Below are 21,826 nucleotides of genomic sequence, written 5' to 3' on the forward strand. Positions count from 1 at the left end.
CATATGTGAATTCGCTGAAAAAATGAGCTCTGCCTTCATGAGTAGGAAGTTTGCCAGTAAGCTGTCACTTTAAACAAGACAATCAATTTTAATAGTGCAAGTAATCCATATTAACGTCCCTCAAAATTTCCATTGTTAAAACAGCTGACCTTCATTCATTTGGGATTTCATTCCCTTTTGCTTTTGTTTTTCCGTTGTTTTTTGTTTTTAATTTTAAGATTAAGAAATACAGTATTGAAGACATATCTGATATTAGGCAATTGTCCTTAAATCTGAACATTGAATAATGAAGATTGCGTTTGAATGTGTATAAATTCTTTATTTTAGTTAACAGTAAGTCTAGGTATCCGACATCGTTGATTGTCCCTAGTGTGATTCAATTTGTGTTTGTTAGTCTTTTGCTACTATGCTATGATATGATAGCACATGTCAGTTCTTTAATTTGATATGGTTTCTGATTTGCAAGACCCTTGGACCAAATGTCTCGGGTTGACATAAGACAGTTTTGGTGAACAAGAGGCTGTTAGAAAGAAACGAGACAATGATCAGAGACACTTCTAATCAAATTCTAATTCTGGTGGTCCGTTATTAGTCTTAGAGTTTCCCTCCCAACTAATGAAGGAAATTATCGAGGACAGCAAACGAACCACGAAAGACGATTAGTTGCAAAATAACTAAAAATAAAGTAAAGTAGCTAACTAATCATCGTGCATCTAGCGTGTTAAAGGTGGAGAGAAAACCAAGAGTCGAGATTTCGCGAAAGAGTGACGCTGCAAGATATCCCCTGGAACTGCCACTTACTTAGCCTTGAGTACACGAGAACGATATTCTCCCAGTGCCCAAATTGGGAAAATGTTCCTATATGCAGAATAGGATATCATGCAATTCCTGTTGAAGACCCCGCTGATCTCCTGAGAAATATAAAGACGGTCGATAAGTAAACAAATTATCCAGCCACATATTAGAAAGAAATAAAAAGTAGTAAATAAGATTATTAAGCTCCACATGCGACAAGCATAACGAAGCACCTACATATTAAATTGAGATTTCAAAACAACTCCACTACCAGTTTATCAAGTTTTATTAACTCAGAAATGTAATGTAGTAGTGCAGTTTGAATAATTAAAAGAAAACATTCAAGTTTCAATCTGTATAGAGGCCTGCCTTTTTAGTAGAAAGGACACCAAAGTTGTCATACGCAGTGAAAACCATAAAACAGAGGAAAATATATTGGACCCCTAAAATCATGAAACAATGTAACGCCCCGTGTTTATCCAACACTGTGTATAATACATTTGAAAGGTACTAAGGGATTACCATGCTACTGGCGCAAATATTATCCTACATCAACACTAAACCAAAATGCCATCTTCTTACCCCAACCGTTGTACTTGAGTAGACTTCTTTGACTTTAAAAAAAAAAAAAAAACTGATTAACTCTTGAGGGCCAGTGTGGCACGCAGTTCGAAAGTCAACAGATAATGAGCCCGCCCTTTTACCCATCTCCATTGAAATAAAAGACTTGTCTGCAGCGGGCTTTTTAAACAAGACGATTAGAAATATGAAAATTTTGACCTTATTTACTGAACCAGCATCCACTAGTTCTTTATTCTCCCATAGCCAGGTACTCTTATAAGCTAACTCTCCCACGAAAGATACCCAACACTTAACCAGATTCTCTTGAACAATGTAGTTTATATTTACATACTTCCTCTCCCAAAACTGTATGCAGCTCCGAAGTCAATTTAAGCCCCAAACTCCATCCAAGAGGCACAGCCAATTAAACCAAATCAAAACTCTGAGGCAAGCGCTTAGGCAACCTTTTAACTTGCAAGTCAAAAAGTAAAAGGAGGGTACGCTCTTTTCAATAATAACAACCAGGCACCTGTTCGTATACAGTACAAGCATTTTTAAGCTACAGGGACTGGAAACTGCAGAATTACCTGCTGAGGAAAATCTCCATTTTCTAGCTGAGCATTTATTAATGCTTTTGCTGCATGGTGTAATGGTGTGGGATTTCTCTCAGCCTGCAATTGTTTAAAGGGAAAAAAGTAAACTTCAGCGAAAGAGGTGGCCATTTTGATTTATAGTTTCACATCTCAGTAATTTATAAGGGTGTGTTTGTGAAAGGGATGACAGCCCTCAATTATAATCACTAAGCAGAAGACTCCAACATTTTCAAAGATGTACAAAATATTCAGCTGAAAGGTGTATGCAGATCCAACAATTTGGGATGTATTGATAACACAAACATTCTGCTTGAACATTTCTGTCTCAGTATCTCAAATTAGGACCAACCATGTAAATCAACTTACTAGAAAATGCCAAATGAGGCGGAGGATTAAGTGAGGCGGAGGATTCTCTTACATGGAAAGGAGGCAAGGGCTCTAAATTTACAGTCAAGGCAGCATACAACTATCTATCATCCAGAGGACACCCCAACTATCCTTGGCCTTGGAAAAAGATTTGGAAGATCAAAGCAACATTCAAAGTTATTTGCTTTTCATGGTTAGTGGTAAGAAAAGCCTGCCTCACTCTAGAAATTCTCCAAAGAAGAGGTATTCAGACCAGCTCTACATGCTTTCTATGTCAACAGGAAGATGAAACCAATGAGCATCTTTTTTTTTTTTTTTTTGATTTGCACCGGGTGTCCAAGTCTCTTTGAGCCCCGACTAATCCCGGGGTGCACAGGCCCTCGGCAAGGAGTTTCCCGCAAGTGCACCACGGTTAATTCAGGTTTTACCCAGTCCGATGGCCCTCAGAAATTGTTTGCACCCAGTGGGTTTCGAACTTGAGACCTTGAAAGGGAGCAAACCCCAAGGCTCAAGTCAATTGCCACCAGGCCAACCCCTGAGGGTTGAAACCAATGAGCATCTTTTCTTACATTGTGTTATTACTAGACAACTTTGGTAGCTCTTTATAGCACTAGCTGGTATTGTTTGGGTAATGCCCAAAGACACCATTGGCCTGATATGCAGCTGGAACAGTATTAGGGGAAGAACCTGTCACAAGGAATGGTGGAAGATTGTTCCAGCTTGCATATCATGGACAGTTTGGAAGGAGAGGAATGCAAGATGTTTTGAAGGCAAGAGCAGTTCAACACAAAAAACACAAAAAATCAAGAGTTCTTGTATTTTTCTTTTTCATTTTTGGTGTAAAGAACAACTGATAGGTGATGTAGAATCACTACTAGATCTTTTTGATTCTCTGTAAGATTTTCAGGGGCTGTACTTGTAAATATTAGATACCAGCCCCGTTTTATGGGTGCTGAAGAATATAATTGTTACCTTTTTCAAAAAAGAAAATGCCAAATGCTTCATAAAGTTCTTTCAATATATCTTGTTAAAAAGAGCAATTTAAAAGTAAAGAAAAGTCAAGAGCAGAAGAAATATGTCCCCAGAAGCAAGGAGTATGCCCGCGTGTTTCAACGAGAACACCTTAAACCCTAAAATCGCCAATCTAATTAAAGTTAGCCTTTAAAAAAGCACATCATTGAAGACTCAAGAAATAACAGTTCACTATTGATCCCAAAGCGCCCCCCCCCCCCACCCCCCCACACACAACACCTTCCCTTCTCCCCCATAAAGAGAGGGAGAAGAGAGATGGGTAAAATATCAAGCATAATTCAGAGGAATGCCAATATAGTAGTGGGGAAAGCGCTTGGAAAAAATCGACTGAACCAAACCAACAATTATAGAAATCATTTGGTTAGTTTTGGTCTTAAAGAAATGGGAAACTGCCAAAATTTGGTTTGATGTTGGTTTTAAAAATTAAATATCGCAGAACACTAAAACAAACTGATTGTTGGTATATATGTTCCAATGGAATTTCTTAATTTCATTCGATAGTGTATTTATGTTTCACTTTCTTCTCTAAAGTATTTACTGTTGAGAAAAATTTAGTCTCTGTGGGGTTTCTTTTACTGGAATATTCTGTGGTTGAAGGTATTGTATCTTATACATGTTATAATTGTCATCTTAGTGTAGGTTTATCTGTTTCTACTTATTTTCTTCTATTTCCCCCGTTAAATATTACTACTGATTTTTTAAACCAAAATGTTGTTTAAAGAAGAAAACTTTCTAAAACCAGAAAACTGAACCAAAATCAGGAACTATTCATCTTTAATGCTCCCGTTTTTATTTTTGTCATTAGTTTTTGAAAGACTGTTAAAAATGTTTTTTAAAACATGAAAGCAGGATGACCGACCACTAATCAACATGTCTGAAGTCATTGGAAGTCTCAGTCACCATTGGGATCCAGTCAATTTTCTGAGGATATATATTAGAAAATCACAGCTTGGTCCCTCCATCTTTCAATTTTCATCCATGAAGGTACATAGAAATATTCATGAGGTCTTCATCTCCCTCCAGACATGTTACTTATAAGTTCTCACAATCATGTTTAGGTCAAAAACTTTATTAGTACCTGTCCAGCAGCAATTAGAGTCAGCATAGCCCATGATGTATTTACAACATGATATCTGTTGCCTTCAAGATTTGTATACACCTATTTGGAAGAGAAGGAAAAGAGAAGAGAAAAATGAATGGTAAGTTAATGGATATATAAGAGAATAAAAGGCAAAGATAACTCTCCCTACTACATCTTATAGGAGATATGACAAGCACCTTGATGGTATGAAAAATTACTTTAGCTATTTATGTCATATTGGTCTGTTTGCAAAAGTTTTGTCACTGCATTATAAATATGAAATCAGTAAGACAATACTCCTACCCCAAGATTTCGTTCATTATTTTGTATGAATTTCCAACATACAGGTCCCTAGATCGGAGCACTCTGCCTGATTCCATGTAGGGGCAGATGTGAGTATTGCTAAATAAAAAGTGAGTCCAAGGGGCAATTTTTTTCATGTGGCCACAAAAGGTTTGGACTTAAATAAATAAAGGCATTATGGATTGAATAGTTCTACGGATAGCGGATTGCTTGTGAAGGATAATGGATGGGTTTGTAGTACTCCTGTCAATATTTGGTTTAGAACGGAATAAAGGTGCGAATACCTCTTCCTTCACTTAAATGAATGAATGACCTATAAGGCCATAAAAATTAACTAATATTACAATCAACTTATATCAACAAGCAGATTGTTCTTCAAAAACATTTTATGAAACCAATATGAAAGTTTTGTCGTAAAATTCATTAATTCAGTAAGAAAAAAGAATTTGAAGAAAAGGTTAAGTATTCGGGGAAGAAAAATTATGGAGCAATATGAAACAGATCTAATTAACAATAGGTGTAAGAGGCAATGGAGCGGAGAGAGATTTAAGGGACTGGAAAGAACCCCTTATCCCATTGTTTTTTTTTTTGGGAGGGGGGGGAGGAGATAGTATTGCAGTTGCCTTCCCAATTCCAGTCATAAATAGATGAAACAACCTAAAACTTTGATATAATGTTATCCAAACTCATCTCACACCAAAATACACAAAGACCAATCAGTTTTTACTATGGGCTGTATAATATTGCAATTGCATTCCCAAACCCAATCACAAATAGCTGAAACAACCAAAAACGTTGCCAATTTTTATCCCACACCAAAATCCACAAATTAAAAGACCACTTAGATGTTTCGAACATTAAACTTGATGAGGGACAAGTTCAATTTACTATGCACAGAAAAAATTATAACATATGCAAGGAACCAGAATAAGAAGTAAATGAAATGAAATGAGATGAAAGTACCTTGTTTTGACAAGACAGGTAACTCTCCCCCCAGCCACCAGATGAGATTTGTTTGGACAACAAAAAGTCACAAGCCTTACGGATGCTGGAAGAATTAGTGTAGTTCCTTCCTGCAGCTAGTAAGCCAAGCACCCCAAACCAAGTGCCATAGGTGAAGCAAACTGCCCAAGAGCCATACCTAAGAAGGAAGTTCAGACGCTAAATACAATTCTTATGGTTTCAGGAGAAAACTATGGACATGAACCAAGTATGGACTGTTTCAATGTACAAGGATACCAAATGCTCTGGCAGTTCTACTGCATGTTGAGAAAACGGGGATAACAAGAACTAACCAGGAGCCATCTGCTTCTTGAATCTTTTCAATGAAGGCAGCAGCTTTAGCAATACAGCGTTCCACTTCTTCTTTGCGATGACCAGGGTATAATTTCTTAAATGCTGTTAAAGCTTGAATTGCAGCTGAGGAACACTCTACATAACTGTATAGTGACAAAGCTGTGTGGTTAACAGGAATCGACAAATGTATTTGTACACATACAATTACTGCTATACAAGAAACAAGTTAGACATAAATGCAGATGACTTACGGGTAATCAATAACAATATCTCCAAAAGTCTCAGCAGGATTGATTATCTGAACAGGGAAAAATAATTTCAAATCAACAAAGGATTCAAATACTTGCATAATGCACGTGCAATAAGCAGCAACCCAACATCCATGTAGCATCATGTCAATAAGAGTAAACATGGAATGAACGTTTTGTGCAAGAACTATTTTAATGATTTTCGCACATTCTCTAAAACATCAGCCCCAAAACTTCTTCAGTAAGGACAAAGGAGAAAAGAAAAGGACAAGAGGTTAAGAATGTCATTGTGGGAAAACTAGTTGTCTTCCTATTACCCTTTGTCTGCTGCTCTTTAATTTTCCCCTTGCAATACTGGTTAAGTTTATTATGGTATATATACTTTCTGGGCCAATTTGCTTTTTAGCAACCATTAGATACTTTTACTAGCATTTACAGCATTATCCCCTAGGTGCTAAAAGATAATGTTACAACACCAGGCAAATCTTTTGAAAGCTTATCCGCCTGGCCTAACTGTTAACTGTACTAACGGCAAAATTCTAAATTAAATTGCATAATTTGAACTTGTTACAAGCAACCTCATCTTGATAAGAAGGCTTCAATAAACACTCTTACTGCAATTTTAAAAAAAAAAAAAAACACACACACAAGTATATAGTGTGAAGGAAAAGTATGGGATAAACCAGCAAGCAAGCCAAACACAAGGCAGGTAACAGTGCTAAAGCACTCTATATTGTTAAACTAACCTAAATATAATTTTCAGTAAAGAAAAGCTCCGAGAAAATGAGAATAATAAGACCCAATTCACAGTGTTCTTTCAACCCTACTTGGAGGGAACAAGATTCAGGAAACCTGGATGAGGGAAACTAATACTCCTTTTCATTACTCAAACTATATTTTTTTACAAATAAACTATTCTTTTAAATTTTTTTTGGTTGAGAAAAGGTGACTTTTACTTATGTTTTAAGAATTTTTAAAGATTTTAAAGTAATTTTTCAATTTAATTTCAATGGGGATACATTTTTCTTTTTCCTTTGGATTCTTTTCTGCATGTTACCTAGAGGAGAAAGGGGGTATCCATTTTTAAGCATAAGCTACCACCCTTGAGAAGACACAGCAAGCGAATTCAAATGTCTTGTGAAATATTATTTTCAACAAAAAGTGATTACAGAGGTAAAATCCTAAATACAAAGTTATTAACATGCGTAAACAGCATAACTTTTTGATAAAGTTGAAATTAAAATTTACTGACAGCAACATTTCAAGATAAATACTCTTTTCGAGAGTTAGCTGGCAGAGTTCCAAGCACAAAAGAAGGCGGAAAAAGAGGTAATGTGTATCTCTCATCTTTGTCAAGAAAGAGAAATTGTCTTTTTACACGACAAAGAAATTATCATCAATATTTTAAAATAACCAAAGCATCGTTCAATTCTCCAAAGAGTTTGAAATGTCTTGGCATATTAACTGATGATAAAAAGGTAAGTGACCCCATGGAGGGCAGCATTGAAGGAACCTCCTAATGTGGGCTAAAGAGTCAGAATTTAGAAGATACCTTTAATGTGCAAATATGGCCGGCAAGTGGGCCGGGCCAGGCCAAACGAGCCGGTCTCACGGCCGCAGGCCCGGTCTAACATGCTTTTTGTAGGAACCGGCCCGGGACCGGGCCCACTAGTTCATGGACCCGGGCTAAACGGGCTGGGCCTGCGGTCCAAACGGGTTAAATGAGCCTAACGGCTATAAAATTTTTAGGCTATTTTTTAGACAATTTTCAGGAAAGGGCAGAGCCTCACCTTGCAGTAGGAAGGTGCTCGTTGTTGGGACGGGTTCAAACTGGACTGAAGGGAGGAGGAAAAAAAGAGTCCTCTCTTCCTGGTCCTATCGAACCAGACATTGAATACCTGGGGATTCATCACTGGCTAGGGCTTTCGAATCAAAGCATGGGCATCTGCTATTAAGAGGGAGCAGTAGATCGTCATTGGTCCAACGGTTAATTTTCAAAAATAGCCGTTGGGCTAAATGGACCTTTTCAATTTGAATATTTAAAATTCTCATACTATCACTCACAATTAAATGGTAAATATGACAAATACATCTAACATGAAAAATGTTACTAAATGCAGAATTTAGCGTAGTGGTAAGCAAGTCTATAGCATTTGGGTTATTAGTAGCATTATCCATTGAAACCGACATTATTTTATCACTAATGCAAAAATATCTGCAAATATCTGTAACTGTGTTAACCTAATTTTCATGATTTACTCCGCGTGAGCAAACAAGACCTGATGGTGATTCGCTCTTAACTTGTAGTCAAATAAGCAATCAACGCTAGTCTTAGCTGTAAAAGTTCTACATAGTTTTTTATTTTTTATTCTTTTTATTTTGAATAGCATGAAGATTAGCTACATACAAGTCGGACCAACTAGCACTGCGCCATACTGGTGGTTCAACATTAGCATTTCACCAGGTTTTACCATAATAGTGAGACTTGTGGGCAGAGTATAGTCGTAAAAACATTTTAAGAAATAAAGGGGACCATAATTCTAGTGGATGTTAATAAGACCCTTAAAGAAAGAAGCCATTAAGAATCTGAACATCCCCAAGCAAAATAAAAAGAAAATATTAACTAATTTTCTTTTTCTTTCATAGCAGGAAATGACTTCAGAAGTGAAAAACAAGACTCTGCTATCCTACTAAGCATGAGCAGAATCACATTGAATAATATGGTGTACGTGACTCCACCAAGTTGACAAAAATGTTTATATCTGTAAAAGCGTAAAACCAATGACATGGAAGAAAATATTTTCTACAGGGTAACATGAAACCAAATGTTAACATTCAAAAGAAATACCTCTAACCACGGATATGACCTCGATAGTTCATATGTTGCAAAGCCACCACCACTATTCTGCACACATACCAGCAAAAAGTTTTCTCAGTGATTCCCAAGACTGCACTTTCAGGAACAACAGGACCAAACAATAACAATAAATTGTCTTTAAAACTTCAGAAAGGCATAGATTTTATTCGGCTGGCTTTGAGGAAAGGACCTAGAGATGTTGCTAAAGTAAGCTCACTATCAACTGGTTGGAATACTGCAAGTTAATTTGCTTAGAGCTTCATTTCGAAAAAGACATACTCTAAAGTTCTCTGCATTATGAGACCAGAGGCAAACTTTTGGAATTCCAACACCTGACCGGAACTAGTATATACAATCACATAGAAAAGCCACAAGAAGATGCAGATCATTCTCATATCCAGAATATGATGTTGCAGATATTCTGAATGACTTGAGAAACCAGAAGATGCCTCAAATCAGAATCTTCAGATTCTAATCCAAAGGAATCTCTTTTTGTCACTAGTCCCAGCAGTATCATTTTTCACTCCCAATCACTAGCAATGTGGAACTACACCCATCCCATATCAATAGAATATGCAGAATGTTTAACAGATAAGTAGATAATAAACAAAATACAGACACACACACACACACACACACACACACACAGAGAATAGTGGGAAGGGGGTACGAAAGGACAAGAAAAATACAGAGCTTGTGTAATGCAGAGGGCAGCAGAGATCTATTTTATGTGAGACTACCTTGGGAGGTGGGAATTAATGTATACGTTGTTTTACTTTTACATGAAGTTAATGGAATGTCTAACAACCTAAATTTCAAATGGAATGGTATCCAAGTTATCTACTGTATGAGTTTGGAAAGCAATCCTGCTTCAAGTCAAACAAGTTAGCTTGATTTAGCTTTTAAGAAACCAAATTAGGCCAGGTTACAGTAATTTTTCTGCAAGCACAGTTGACAAAATCATAGCAGGTGTTCTTCCTGTGTTTTATTAGAATATGTACAGAAGCCAGGGGCAAATATTCTGCAAATGCCTCCTATCCTTTTTCAGTTGTCATAACTATAAAAAGACCAAAGTAGAGGCTTTCTGTCAGCTCCTAGCACACAATTTAAGATACTAGTTCTTTAGAACATTGTTGCCTAAAATATGATGCTCAACATGAATTTAGCTTACTTACAAAAGCCTCTAAATTATAAATTTAGCTTATTTTCCGCCAGAATGCATAAAATCCAAACTTAACATCCAGTCATCACATTAAGCGTTTTGGGGATGCAACTGAGAACCTAAAAGCATCAAAGAAAAATATTGAAGCCACTCTTGCAATCGTCAGTTTGTTTACCCACAAAATGCAGCCTTCACGTAAACGCGACGGAAAGTGCAATGCAAAGTCCATACACAAAGAAGTATGGAAAATGATATGAAATAAGAAGGGGAGAATGCTATTACCTGTAATGAAAGCAAAACATTTACAGCATCATAGAAACGCTTTGCCTCCAATGGATCACCGACTATCTCTGATGGTAGTTTTGATAATAGAAGAGTTGCCTGGTAGACACTCACTTAGGTTAGCAGAAATGGAAACATATCAATGGGTTGGGAACACTTGTTACAAATTCTTACTTTAAGTCCCTCTGCAGTACAATCTGAAATGGGCCATCCGTGATCTGCAGTTGAAAAGGGCCAAGCACCTTTTGAAATATGACGGTACCAGAAATCTAGATTGCCTGGGCAATCATCTAACACCTTCAAAACAAAGGAAGGAACTTGCAAGTTAGATCAATATCAGAGGTAAAAATCAAGAAACTAATATGGCAGGTTACACCATAGATGATATGACAGAGAAAAGGTTTTACCTGTGTATTTTTTATGAATGAATGCGCTTTTCTCAATGCTGAACCATATTCCTCGCCAAGCTCTGTTGCAATGATTGCTTGAATTGCAAATGAAGTATCCCAAGATTGACTTCCATTGTATCCCTGCAATATGACAACATATCATCTATATATCATCAGACAAACAGAAAACAAGGCTTATAAATGACCAACACCAGAATAACTAATGTAGGACATTAAGAAACCCATATTTCAAACATTAAAACTGGGAACTGATATTTGTAGACCTTAATTTTCATGCCATCTTCAGCAACCCACATATAGTCATGAATTCTTGGAAGGTGCAACTTGAAAGCTTCTGAATTAGGATCTTCAACCCAGCAGCAAAGCATATTTAAAATCTGCAAATGAACGGTCAGTTTTTCAGGAAACAAAGGAAGATTATACTCCGTATTATTCATCTATCAGGAACAACTGAAACATGCAGACAAACAACAGAAGAATAAAAGAGTTGCCAAATAGATAACTCATTAGCCTAAGATTGAATGCAAGGAATTAAAGCTAAATAAATGCTTCAGAACAGAAAAGCGTATGCAAACTGTATTTTGACACAATTTTGGAAAGGATCATCAAATCTTATAGCTAGGTAGTTTAGAAAGAAAATTACTATAGTGTGTGGATTAACAAAGACCTTCACTAATGGAAATTAAGGACCAATACCTTGTTTACAGGTCCTATGCATATGTAACGAGTGTTTTCATCTTCATAATGAATGTGCTCCATCACTATGCGGAGAGCTTTTTCTCTCAATCTTTTCCCTGGCCAATGCATCAGAATAGGTTCCACAACCTTGTGAAGTGAAGCCCACAGGATATCTTGTACTAGAGGGTGCGGGTAGTAAAGGTCTTCCTGCAGAGAGTTTAGGTAAGTAACAGAAGATACAAATCAGAAAAGGAAAAACAGTATAAGTTGCAATCCACATGTCTTAGTGATGCAGACGAAGAAGCTACAATGGGTCTTATTACTTTTGGCTGCCAAGATCAAGTTATTTGCCAAGTTCATACATGTGAACTTGCTTCAAGCCTTCAAGTACAAGAAGCCCAATTGTACAAAGTCAAAAGGCCCAAGTCGTCAAAGAAGTCCAAGAAATCCAAGTTTGAAGTTTCCTTGCAAACAAGATAAGGACTTTTTTTCCTTCCAAGAATAGGAATTCTTATTTGTCGTTTCAGTTTCTTAGTATGTTTACTGGAGCCCCAATATAATTCCAGACTTTTTTACTGCCACGAAAGGATGAATTTTCACAAGTATGCATGGACATAAGATCTCTCAATGACATTACCATCAACGGCTATCAATCTGGTTTGAACAATGTTGTGCATTATTACAAGAACATATGCTTGATCTTCGTGTTTATGTTTTATTATAACAGTGGCATCTGAGTCAGTATTCTAGTAACCCAAAAGATAGGTGGCAATTGTGTCATTTTGCCAAAAACAAATGACAAAAGAAGTGAAATTTGTGGGCCATAGCCCATAATGCAGACACAAATTGGAATAAAGTGTTTAAAGGGTTTGATAGCCGTCAGATTCTCCACAGAACCTTTATAAACCAAAGGTCATTCATTTGGCTTTAGTCGAAAGCCGAGAGCTAACGAAGAGGAAGAGAGAGGGGAAGAAGAGAAAGAAAAGGGAAGTATTATGTGTTATATGGGAGTGAATGTTGGGCTGCCAAAGTTCAACACATCCACAAGATGAGTGTCATAGAGATGCGGATGCTAATATGGATGTGCAATCAAACAATATTAGACAAGATTAAAAATGACGACATTCGTCACAAGGTGCAAATTAAACACATTTAGGATAAATGAGATAAGGTTGCTTGAGTTGGTTTGATGATGTTGTGCACCAACCTCTGATACAATAGTCTATAGGTGTGAAATCATGGTGAGCGAAGGTGTTAAAAGGGGACAACGTAGACCTAAAATCATATAGAGGAAAATTGCTCAAAAGACCTACAATCTCTGACGTAGTAAAGATAGGGCACAATGGAAGAAAAATATTTATATACGTGATACCAATAAGTTGGGAGTATGTTTTAGTCATGTTAATATGTTTACTTTAGGTCCTATGCTTTCTAGGAAGCCTTTTGATCATATTATAGATTCTTATGCCAGTATAATATAGAAAACTTCTAGTACTTTCATTTTTATTTTTATTTTGTATAATGTTGACCTCAGATGAATTTAAATGGGAAAAATGGACAGTGGGGATTGGTAAGACCGACCCCAACTGGTTTAGGACTGACATGCAATAAGTATTGTTTATGCCCCACTCTTTGAAGTTAAAAGGAGACATCCGTAGTTACTCTTCCAAATGAAAGCATCGAATAATAGTGTCTGTGAAGATAAAAAGAGAAAGGGCAAAAACCCTACATGGTAGGTTTTAGTGTTTTAAAAGAATGACTTAGGCGGTGTAGCATAAGCCCTGCGCTTCGCCTCTCTTAGGCAGCAATTTAGTCAAACAGTAAGGACCTAAAGCATGCCCCTGCTCATAGACTTCGACTTGAAGACGACGACATTAAACTGTCAATATAGCTAAAGTAATTTTATTAATTATTAAGACACGCTGTTAATGAATATGTTAGTACTTCTTAAAAAATTAACATTTTAGTATTGAAAAATAGTAACTACATATTGTTTTTATAGCTAAAGTGATCAACAGTCACTCGGTTAAGCCGAAAGTCTAACGGAAACAACCTCTCTGCCTTCTTAAAGGTAGGGGTAAGGTCTGCGTACACACTACCCTCCCCCTCCCCACAAGTGGGGTCTACACTGAGTAAGTTATATTTAAAGTGATCAACAGTCACTAAATATTGATCAGAAATTTAAAAATACATCTTAAATAGTACTTCAACTTAGTTCACAGGAATTATACTTCATAAAATTCACTTAAATATTTTTATTTATTTGTTATATAACACTATTATTTCTTTTTATAGTTGTTTTTTCTTGCATTACATGTATGTTTTTCTATTTTTTTCTCCTTGGTTGATGCCTTTCTTCATTAACCCCCCCCCCCCCTAAATTGCATATGCGCTTAAAAACATAGCTAAAAGCTGATCTTGGCATTTTCTTTGCTTTTCACCTTTAACGACACCGGGGTTTACTTCTAGGTAGATTTACAATGTGTATGAGATGATGATCGTTTCGCAAGTTATTGCATATTAGTTCAGTCTATGTTATCATGATTTCGTGACAATTGGATGTTTCTAAATTTTCTCAAGATTGTCCAGAACAAAAGGGGAAAAGCAGTAAATAAACACGCGCAAATTACTGCTCCTACCAACCTTTGCGCACTCATTGCGTGCTTTATTCCAATCTATCTCATGATAAGGCACTGTAAAGAGCTCCTTTCTCAAAGATAAAACTGTTGGCGTGATTGGGCCAACGAACCTTTTACCATACAGGTAGCACATAGGAAGATAAACCATCCTGCAGTGACACCACATTCTTCCTGAAAAAATGGATGAAACAAGAGTTTCCATTTCTTAGAAAAGACAAGAAGCATATATTCTTGAGAAACAAAATCAGCAATGCATTGAAATGCTCATAATACAGCTAACACCAGGATTTGACTATTTAGCATTATTGCAACAAAGGCACCAATAACTAACACAAAAATTACAAAACGAAGTGAGTGATGACACAAAAAAAGTTTTTCCTGTGAAAATACCTGTTTTGTTTCAAAATTTATTTTTACGAAGACTAGTAATGAGCTTATGTTTCGCCCATTTATCCACTTTGCCACATTCACTGAATAGGTTGATTTTCCCATTATTCTATTACAGGTAATGATTTTCCAAAAAGAAACAAATGTAAGATGTTAAAAAGTAATATAAGAAATGAAAGTGAAACTAACCAGGATGAATTGGAAGGAAGTAGGGAAGAAGCCATATTTCCGGAGGGAGTGGATTGTTCCCAGACCAGTCGAATGCTCCAAGCACCTTATATTAATTTATGAAGGAATATAAAGTTTATTAAAATATACAATTTATTCATCTATCTAAAAGATATGCTTTCAAACCAAAAAGATGAGATCTAGAAGTTACTGAACTGTGAGCCACATTTTCCCCCATGAAGTAATGGCCGTGGCACTACCATGATCCAGAATCCATTTACGGCCCTTCTCCATGGCCCCTTCTCCATCATTAGCTCCTTCTCCAAGTAACCTTAGAGTAACATAGCTCAAAACAGAACCAAACATGGTGCTGTGGCCCTCAATGTGCAAGCCCCATCCACCATCACTGTTCTGCAATTCAACATTGTTAAGACAAGCTTTTTCGCCCAGCTCCAAGATATGAATGGTGAAGGAAAAAATTCAAGGAAATATAATCAGCAAACTGAAAACAAAAGCAGAGATGCTAGTGTTATCAAAAGGACTATACTTGCCTGATGGTTATAAAGATATCGAATCATTTCACGTTTATGTTCGCTTGTTAATACTGCATTGAGTGCCCCCGTAACAGATAGAGCAATGACCTGTTACAGATATAAAAGAAAATAAAATAAAATCGTAAAACAGAAATTATGACCCAATTATAGGAGATAAGACAATTAGAAGTATCTCTTAAAGTCAGGCAGCAAGTAGCAGCAACAGAAACATGTACCATGCCAGGCATTAGAAACATCGGCCCTCCATAATCTCCAGCCCAATGACCATCATGAGTTTGTAGAGTGGAATAAAAACTTAGTGCTCTTCTGAGCGTGGTAGCTACAGTATCTTCTGTAATATCTTCATTGCCTTGTACTTTGACTTGGGGCAAAATAGTAATTCCTGGATTCTCCTTTGATAGCTGATATATAAAAACAAAAGAAAAGGGGGAAACTATGATGACATGAACTGGAAAATGGACATATACTCCAAGGGCTAAGTTGTATTTGTTCGGTATTCTCCTATTTTATGCCTGTCCCGAAAAGATTGGCATCTTTCTATATTTAGAAACTATTTAATGCAGATATTATATTTTACCCTTAATGACATGCTAGGAATTGATAGGACTTGTGGATGCAAACTTATTTTTGGTATTTTATGTATATTTAGCTTACATGTGGGTTGCTTTAGTGGTGAGCACCCTCCACTTCCAACCAAGAGGTTGTGAGTTCGAGTCACCCCAAGAGCAAGGTGGGGAGTTCTTGGAGGGAGGGAGCCGAGGGTCTATCGGAAACAATCTCTCTACCCCAAGGTAGGGGTAAGGTCTGCGTACACACTACCCTCCCCAGACCCACTAGTGGATTATACTGAGTTGTTGTTGTTGTTGTTGTATGTATATTTAGCTTATATGTCAGAAGTCTTCCTTTTTTTTTTGAATTTCGTGTCTAGTCAAACACCACCAAGCAAATTGAGGAGGAGTCAATTGTTCACAAACATCAACTTCTAAAAGAGGTTATGAACAATGTGAAAGTTGCACTAATTATCCATAAGTAATAGAGCAACCAAGTACAAAAAAACTGCCAGAGCAACGAAATATAAAGAAACTGGCAGACCATATACAATGATGTACAATTGAGCATAGCGGGAATAGAAACATGGAGTTAGTTGACAGAAAAGTTTGATCAATCAAGTCCATTGAAGGTCTCCAATTCGAGTCCTGGGTATGGAAAAAAAATTATTCGTAGGGAGCGCTTCCCCCTTTAATGGGCCTTAAGTGGTGCGAATCCGGATTAGGCGGACCCAAAAAAAAAATCAAGTCCATTACAAGATCAAAATCAACAAAGAAATTGCTCCGGCGTGGTTTTATTTTCCTCCACCATGTAAAGCAAATCAATCCCTTTTCAAAATGTACACAAAACACAGAGAACTTGAACAGTACAGCACTAGATAAACACAACATATCCATTATTCTCTGAAGCTGACACCTCTGTGTTGGCTATAGACGGACGTACAGAGCGTCAAGGACGGGCTATGCGTCCCTAAACTTCTGAAAAATATATTATCATACTTTTTTTTATACCCCAAAAATTCACTATTACAGTAAATAGTGGTCCGCCCCTCTACCCTCTAAATCAATTAACATACCTGCATTTTTCAACCCCTCCTCCCAAATACTGGAAACCTTATTCAGTTAATGTTGGGTAAACTGTTGCCATTTGCGTTAAGTTACTTCGAAATTTCCTTTTGTGTAATTTTCTTATAGCATATTGTTTACTGTCAAACAATTTAAATCATAGAAAACACAAAGGTTTAAAAATTCAAAAATAAGCTTATACATTAAGATTTGTATAGTAAGACTAACAGGATATGCTAGCCAAAACTCCTAGACCCGCCCCTAGTGCAGTAGTGCGTGCAAACAAATAACAGTAGTTTTTGAGCCAAAATGCATCTGCTAATTTACTTAAGGAGGAACTAGACATTTTTTTTAACCTGATAACGCATAATGAGATCAGCACTATGCTTTTGCTCAAAGCGATGTTTGTGGAAATGCTCGCGAAACTTGTCGATCTCCGCTCGATCTTCCGGAGATCCGAGTTCTGGATCAAACTCCCATAGTTCCCTACCTACATGATTGTTTGTTGTCCGTAGCCATGGATTCCCTCCTTCTGCTATCTTCAACTTCCACATTCTTCTACAGATTCACTCCGATTACTACAACATGAATAAATAATCACAAATCACATACTCAAATTTTGCATGAAAAAAAGTTATTGGATTGTTAACCATATTGAGAATTGAGATAAAGCTAAATGGAGGACTTACAAACACCATGAGCTATGTGAAAATAACAGCCATTAAAACTACTGAAAATAATTTCAGAAATGGGTAGACGAAAATAAATAGTACTAATAACTAAAAATGGACAAAAATAAGAGCAAATGTATGTCGACTCCGAAAAAAAAGGGATTAAGAAGCAATAATTCAAATGTATATTTCTTTTAAGTGTATGAATTCTGAAAATTAAAGAAAAACATAACAGAAATCAATCGAATGATAGAACAAAAAAACAGAGGCGTGAGAATGCATTATGGAAATCGTAGCGAATCTGATGATGAATACAAGAAGAAGTGCACACCTGTATGGATTAATTGAGAATCTCGAAAGAGATGGAGAGAGTCATTGATTTGAGTATAAGGATTTTTTTATTTTTTATTTAATGCAAGCTCTGATGTTGAACCACGTGCAATTGCAAATGTCAATAATCAATTAAAAAAAAAACTCAAATTGAATGGTAAAAACGGACGGCAGCCCACCGGCATCAGCATGTGAAACACCACGTAGGCACGTACACCTAGATTCAAAAATAGGCACCCCTTTTCGAGTGTATCTACGTCAGCAGTTTTCGAGTGTGGCACCCCCATTGCATTTGATTTCAAAATTGAAGTAAAAACTGACTAATTGAGCACATTTTTAGGTTATATAGGGAGGCAGACTTTCTAGCACACTTTTTGGGAAATCAAGAGCATGGATTTACTTTGGAGAATTGTATTTGGAGCTTCCCGCTTTATGGGTCGTTTGGTTTGAATATATGTTATGATGGGATAACTTAGGTTGAGATTATTTTTTATTTTTATTTGGTATGTTATATTAAAAATGATATTTGTATAATTTTTAATAAGAATGTATAAGTTATTGTGACACTAATTATTCCACCCCTACAAGGTATAAGTTATTCTGGTATTAATTTTAATACAGGAATAACTTATCTTAGGTTTGCTAATCAAACAAAGTATTAAGATGGTATTAAATTTTTATTCCACCACTATTTATACTAATATCTCGTACCAAACGACCCCAACATGTTTTGTTTATATTTGGTAGACTTCAATGGAACTCTTTCTACTTAATTGGTCTCGGTTTGTAATGCACCTCTTTTATTTTCTTTTGCTCTTTCAATAAAAACGTACATTATAACTAGGCTGATTAAAGTATATTGGTAGAGTAGTTGATTATAATTCCACGTCTCAAGGTCTTGTTTAGAATTCTCGTAAAGGAAGATGAACCCTTACAATTCATTCTATTTTTCAAAAAATTCTTGTTAAAATGAAATAGAGAAAATCATTTCTCTATATCCATTTATAATTTTTTTTTATTTTTTAGTTAGATGTTAAGTACCTATGTTAGTCCCAAAAAGGGTTAAAAATCAACCTGTTAGCTTGTTATATTTTTTGTTCATTAATCCAAAAATTTTGAGATGTTTCTCGTGACCCATTTTTAATTATGTTTCTCGCTCAATCCTCCAATTGATTGGTTACACAAATTTTTAGCTTACTTTTACACCTCGTGTGTATCACGATTCATTTAATCCATGATCAAATCTTTAGCGATGATGAGTTAGATCAAGTGAGAATTGTTTACTTCAAATAGTTTAATTTTTGTAGGATAATAGTTTGAATTGCTAATGAGGTATTGATTTATTGGTGTATATTTAAGGAGAAGATACTTAGACTAAGCGTTTTGATCTTTTCAACAAAAACTTATCTTATCTATTCAAATACAATAAACTGCAAAGAAAAAATTATCAATAATCCAAGAAGAAGCTTACTAATTCAAAAGGAATTATTAGTAAACGAGACAAGTAACTCTAGTTTTAAACTACGTCATGATCAAAACTTGCAATCTAATTTTGTGTTCAATTCTCGCTATCTCGTTCTCCCTTCCCATTTCGCTTTACTAATTCACCAATATAATAAAAAAAATGATTTCCTTTTTGTTTTGAAGAACGTTATATGGAGTATGAGAAACTAAAAGAGTTGTTTGTTTGATAAAAAATATAGCTCTTGGTTCAAATAATTAAATTTATGTAATTATGGGTTAAATTTAGTTAACAATAATATCTCTAGATGTAGCTTTCTAGGGTGCAATAAACATTAGATGGGTTTGGTCAAATAGTGATAACAATATGCGATAACTGTTATAAAAAGTATGAACAATAATGTAGCATTTAATATAAATGAATAACAATAAATGACATTTAAGTAAATATGAGGAATGATTCACCCAATAAAGGATGAACTAGATGGATGTTCCTCTTGACAATGATGAGTGACAGACAAATCCTTGAATATTCGAGTTATTCTCGGATCGGATGGAAAAATATGGAATAACATAGACAAGAATCTCAGTGAAAATGTGGTGTTTGTACCTTAGCAAAAGAGAGAATCTTTTTGTCAAAGTGTGTTCTTACAAATGAATATCACATGCCCCTATCATTGTCTCTTTTTTCTATATATATATATATATATGAGACATGTTCCTAAGAAATCCTAATACTATAAGTGTATAAAATATTCACTAGAATATTCTCTTTTAATATCATATCCTGACAAACTAGCCGTTACAATCTTATCAACGATATTCAACCTCTACCTCAACCTTTGTTAACATCTCGACTACGTCTCTTGTCGCCATCTCGACTACGGCTCTTGTCGACACTTCGACCAGAGACTTTACCGCTTCTTGGATCATGTCGACTAATATCGATTTGAGAACTCTTTCCATAGTATTATCTTGGCTTAAATACTCTAGAGACAGATACCCATACAATGTTATTGTTAAACATTAGGTCACATAAACAATTTCCTCCCTTTTGTGCTCTCTCGTAAATACTTCTACATCAACATCTGAACGGGAAAAAATTAAAGGCCTCTAGTTGCAAACTTGCCATCCCTAAGTAGCTTTATTAATTTTGTGGGTGCCCACCCCAACTATACTATACCATCCAAATCGATGTCAATTAACTTTTCAATAAATGCGTATGAGCTTAGGCCAATCATGCGCTGTACAATGCATATCATAATGTGTTTTGTGTGCGGATATACTATACCATCAAATATCTACTAATATTTTATAGGAAAGCAAGTCAACACAGTGTAAAAAACCAACTATATATTTTTTAACCAACTATATTTTCATTTTCATACTTTAGTGTACTGTTTTACGATTATTAGCTCTTAGTAACTTTATCGAAAACTTCTTAGATTACCATTATTATAGCTAATCTGTATAAAGCTTTTTCTGTCTATGAAATATCATTTTATTGCCAATTGTGTTTTTTTTTTTTGTGTGGTTAAAAGATGAAATTTTATTAAAAACTTAGCTAGTTACAATACATAGGGGTGATGCCCCATTGGGAGCATCGGAAATATCTAAGCCAGTAGGGCTGTTTGAGGTAGGATTGATGTTTGGCATATTTCGATATGTGTTGATGTTACTTTGCCCATGTTTTAACCACTTTTTGATGTTATTTAATCTTTAAAACACCCAACATGGTGTAATTATTGGTTTGATGACTAATTAAGTTATGTGTGACGATTTAAGGTGTTCGGAGTGCAAAATATGAAGAAAAGGTGGTTTAGCCAGAGGGAGAAGGGTTGGATGCGTCGCATCCAACCTAGGAAAACATCATCCTGCATGCAACCTTAGCAGTGAAGTTGGGCCATAGCGTCCGCCATCGCGTGCGAAACTGGGAAGTAGAAGAGAAGGCTGGATGCGTCGCGTCCACCATCGCGTGCAAAGCTGAGAAATAGAGGACAAGGTGGATGCGTCGCATCCACCTTCGCAGGAAAAAATTGAAATGGAGGACAAGGTGGATGCGTCGCATCCACCTTAGCATCAATCCCTGAAGCCGAATTGGACTAGGAATAGGAGAGCTTTGGCCCACGACTTTTGTACGCAATATATAAGCTAAAAATGCCTCTTTTAGGTTATCTAACATATTGGGAAGGGGAAAAAAGCCACGACAAAGCTGTGGAGGCCGGAATTCATCAAGTTTCATCTTTCTCCCACCAAACTTAGTAATTTTTATGTTTCTTTATATGATTTGTTGTTTGGCTACCATGTCTATGTGGAGCTAAACTTTACGTTCTAGGGTT

The 21,826-nt window shown here is 36.1% G+C and overlaps 1 protein-coding gene across 3 annotated transcripts; it reads right to left on the reverse strand.

Annotated features, from left to right (window-relative positions):
- Positions 1 to 503: 503 nt before the first annotated feature.
- On the reverse strand, positions 504 to 18,241 carry LOC107762593 (cycloartenol Synthase-like). 3 transcript variants are annotated; one of them, XM_075225980.1, is made up of 19 exons: positions 18,028 to 18,241; positions 17,382 to 17,603; positions 15,628 to 15,813; positions 15,410 to 15,499; positions 15,075 to 15,269; positions 14,880 to 14,964; positions 14,308 to 14,474; positions 11,683 to 11,871; positions 11,250 to 11,363; positions 10,984 to 11,106; positions 10,751 to 10,873; positions 10,577 to 10,675; positions 9,124 to 9,180; positions 6,279 to 6,325; positions 6,027 to 6,170; positions 5,695 to 5,872; positions 4,426 to 4,506; positions 1,944 to 2,027; positions 504 to 911 (listed from the first exon to the last, which is right to left on the reverse strand). In XM_075225980.1, the coding sequence occupies exons 2-19, from the start codon at positions 17,577 to 17,579 to the stop codon at positions 798 to 800; spliced, it is 2,274 nt and encodes a 757-aa protein (XP_075082081.1). In that variant the 5' UTR covers positions 17,580 to 17,603; positions 18,028 to 18,241; the 3' UTR covers positions 504 to 797.
- Between the last annotated feature and the right edge of the window lie 3,585 nt (positions 18,242 to 21,826).

The sequence above is a fragment of the Nicotiana tabacum genome, chromosome 12, assembly GCF_000715075.1.
Source record: "Nicotiana tabacum cultivar K326 chromosome 12, ASM71507v2, whole genome shotgun sequence".
In the NCBI taxonomy this organism is placed as follows: domain Eukaryota; kingdom Viridiplantae; phylum Streptophyta; class Magnoliopsida; order Solanales; family Solanaceae; genus Nicotiana; species Nicotiana tabacum.

Bases quoted from the DNA above. Each gene is read 5' to 3' on its own strand.
- LOC107762593 (XM_075225980.1), bottom strand. From the start codon at position 17,579: ATGTGGAAGTTGAAGATAGCAGAAGGAGGGAATCCATGGCTACGGACA. The intron at 10,676-10,750 runs GTAAGAATTTGT...AGTGTCTACCAG, and splicing joins GTACTGCAGAGGGACTTAAA to GCAACTCTTCTATTATCAAA. The intron at 6,171-6,278 runs GTAAGTCATCTG...GTCACTATACAG, and splicing joins GATATTGTTATTGATTACCC to TTATGTAGAGTGTTCCTCAG.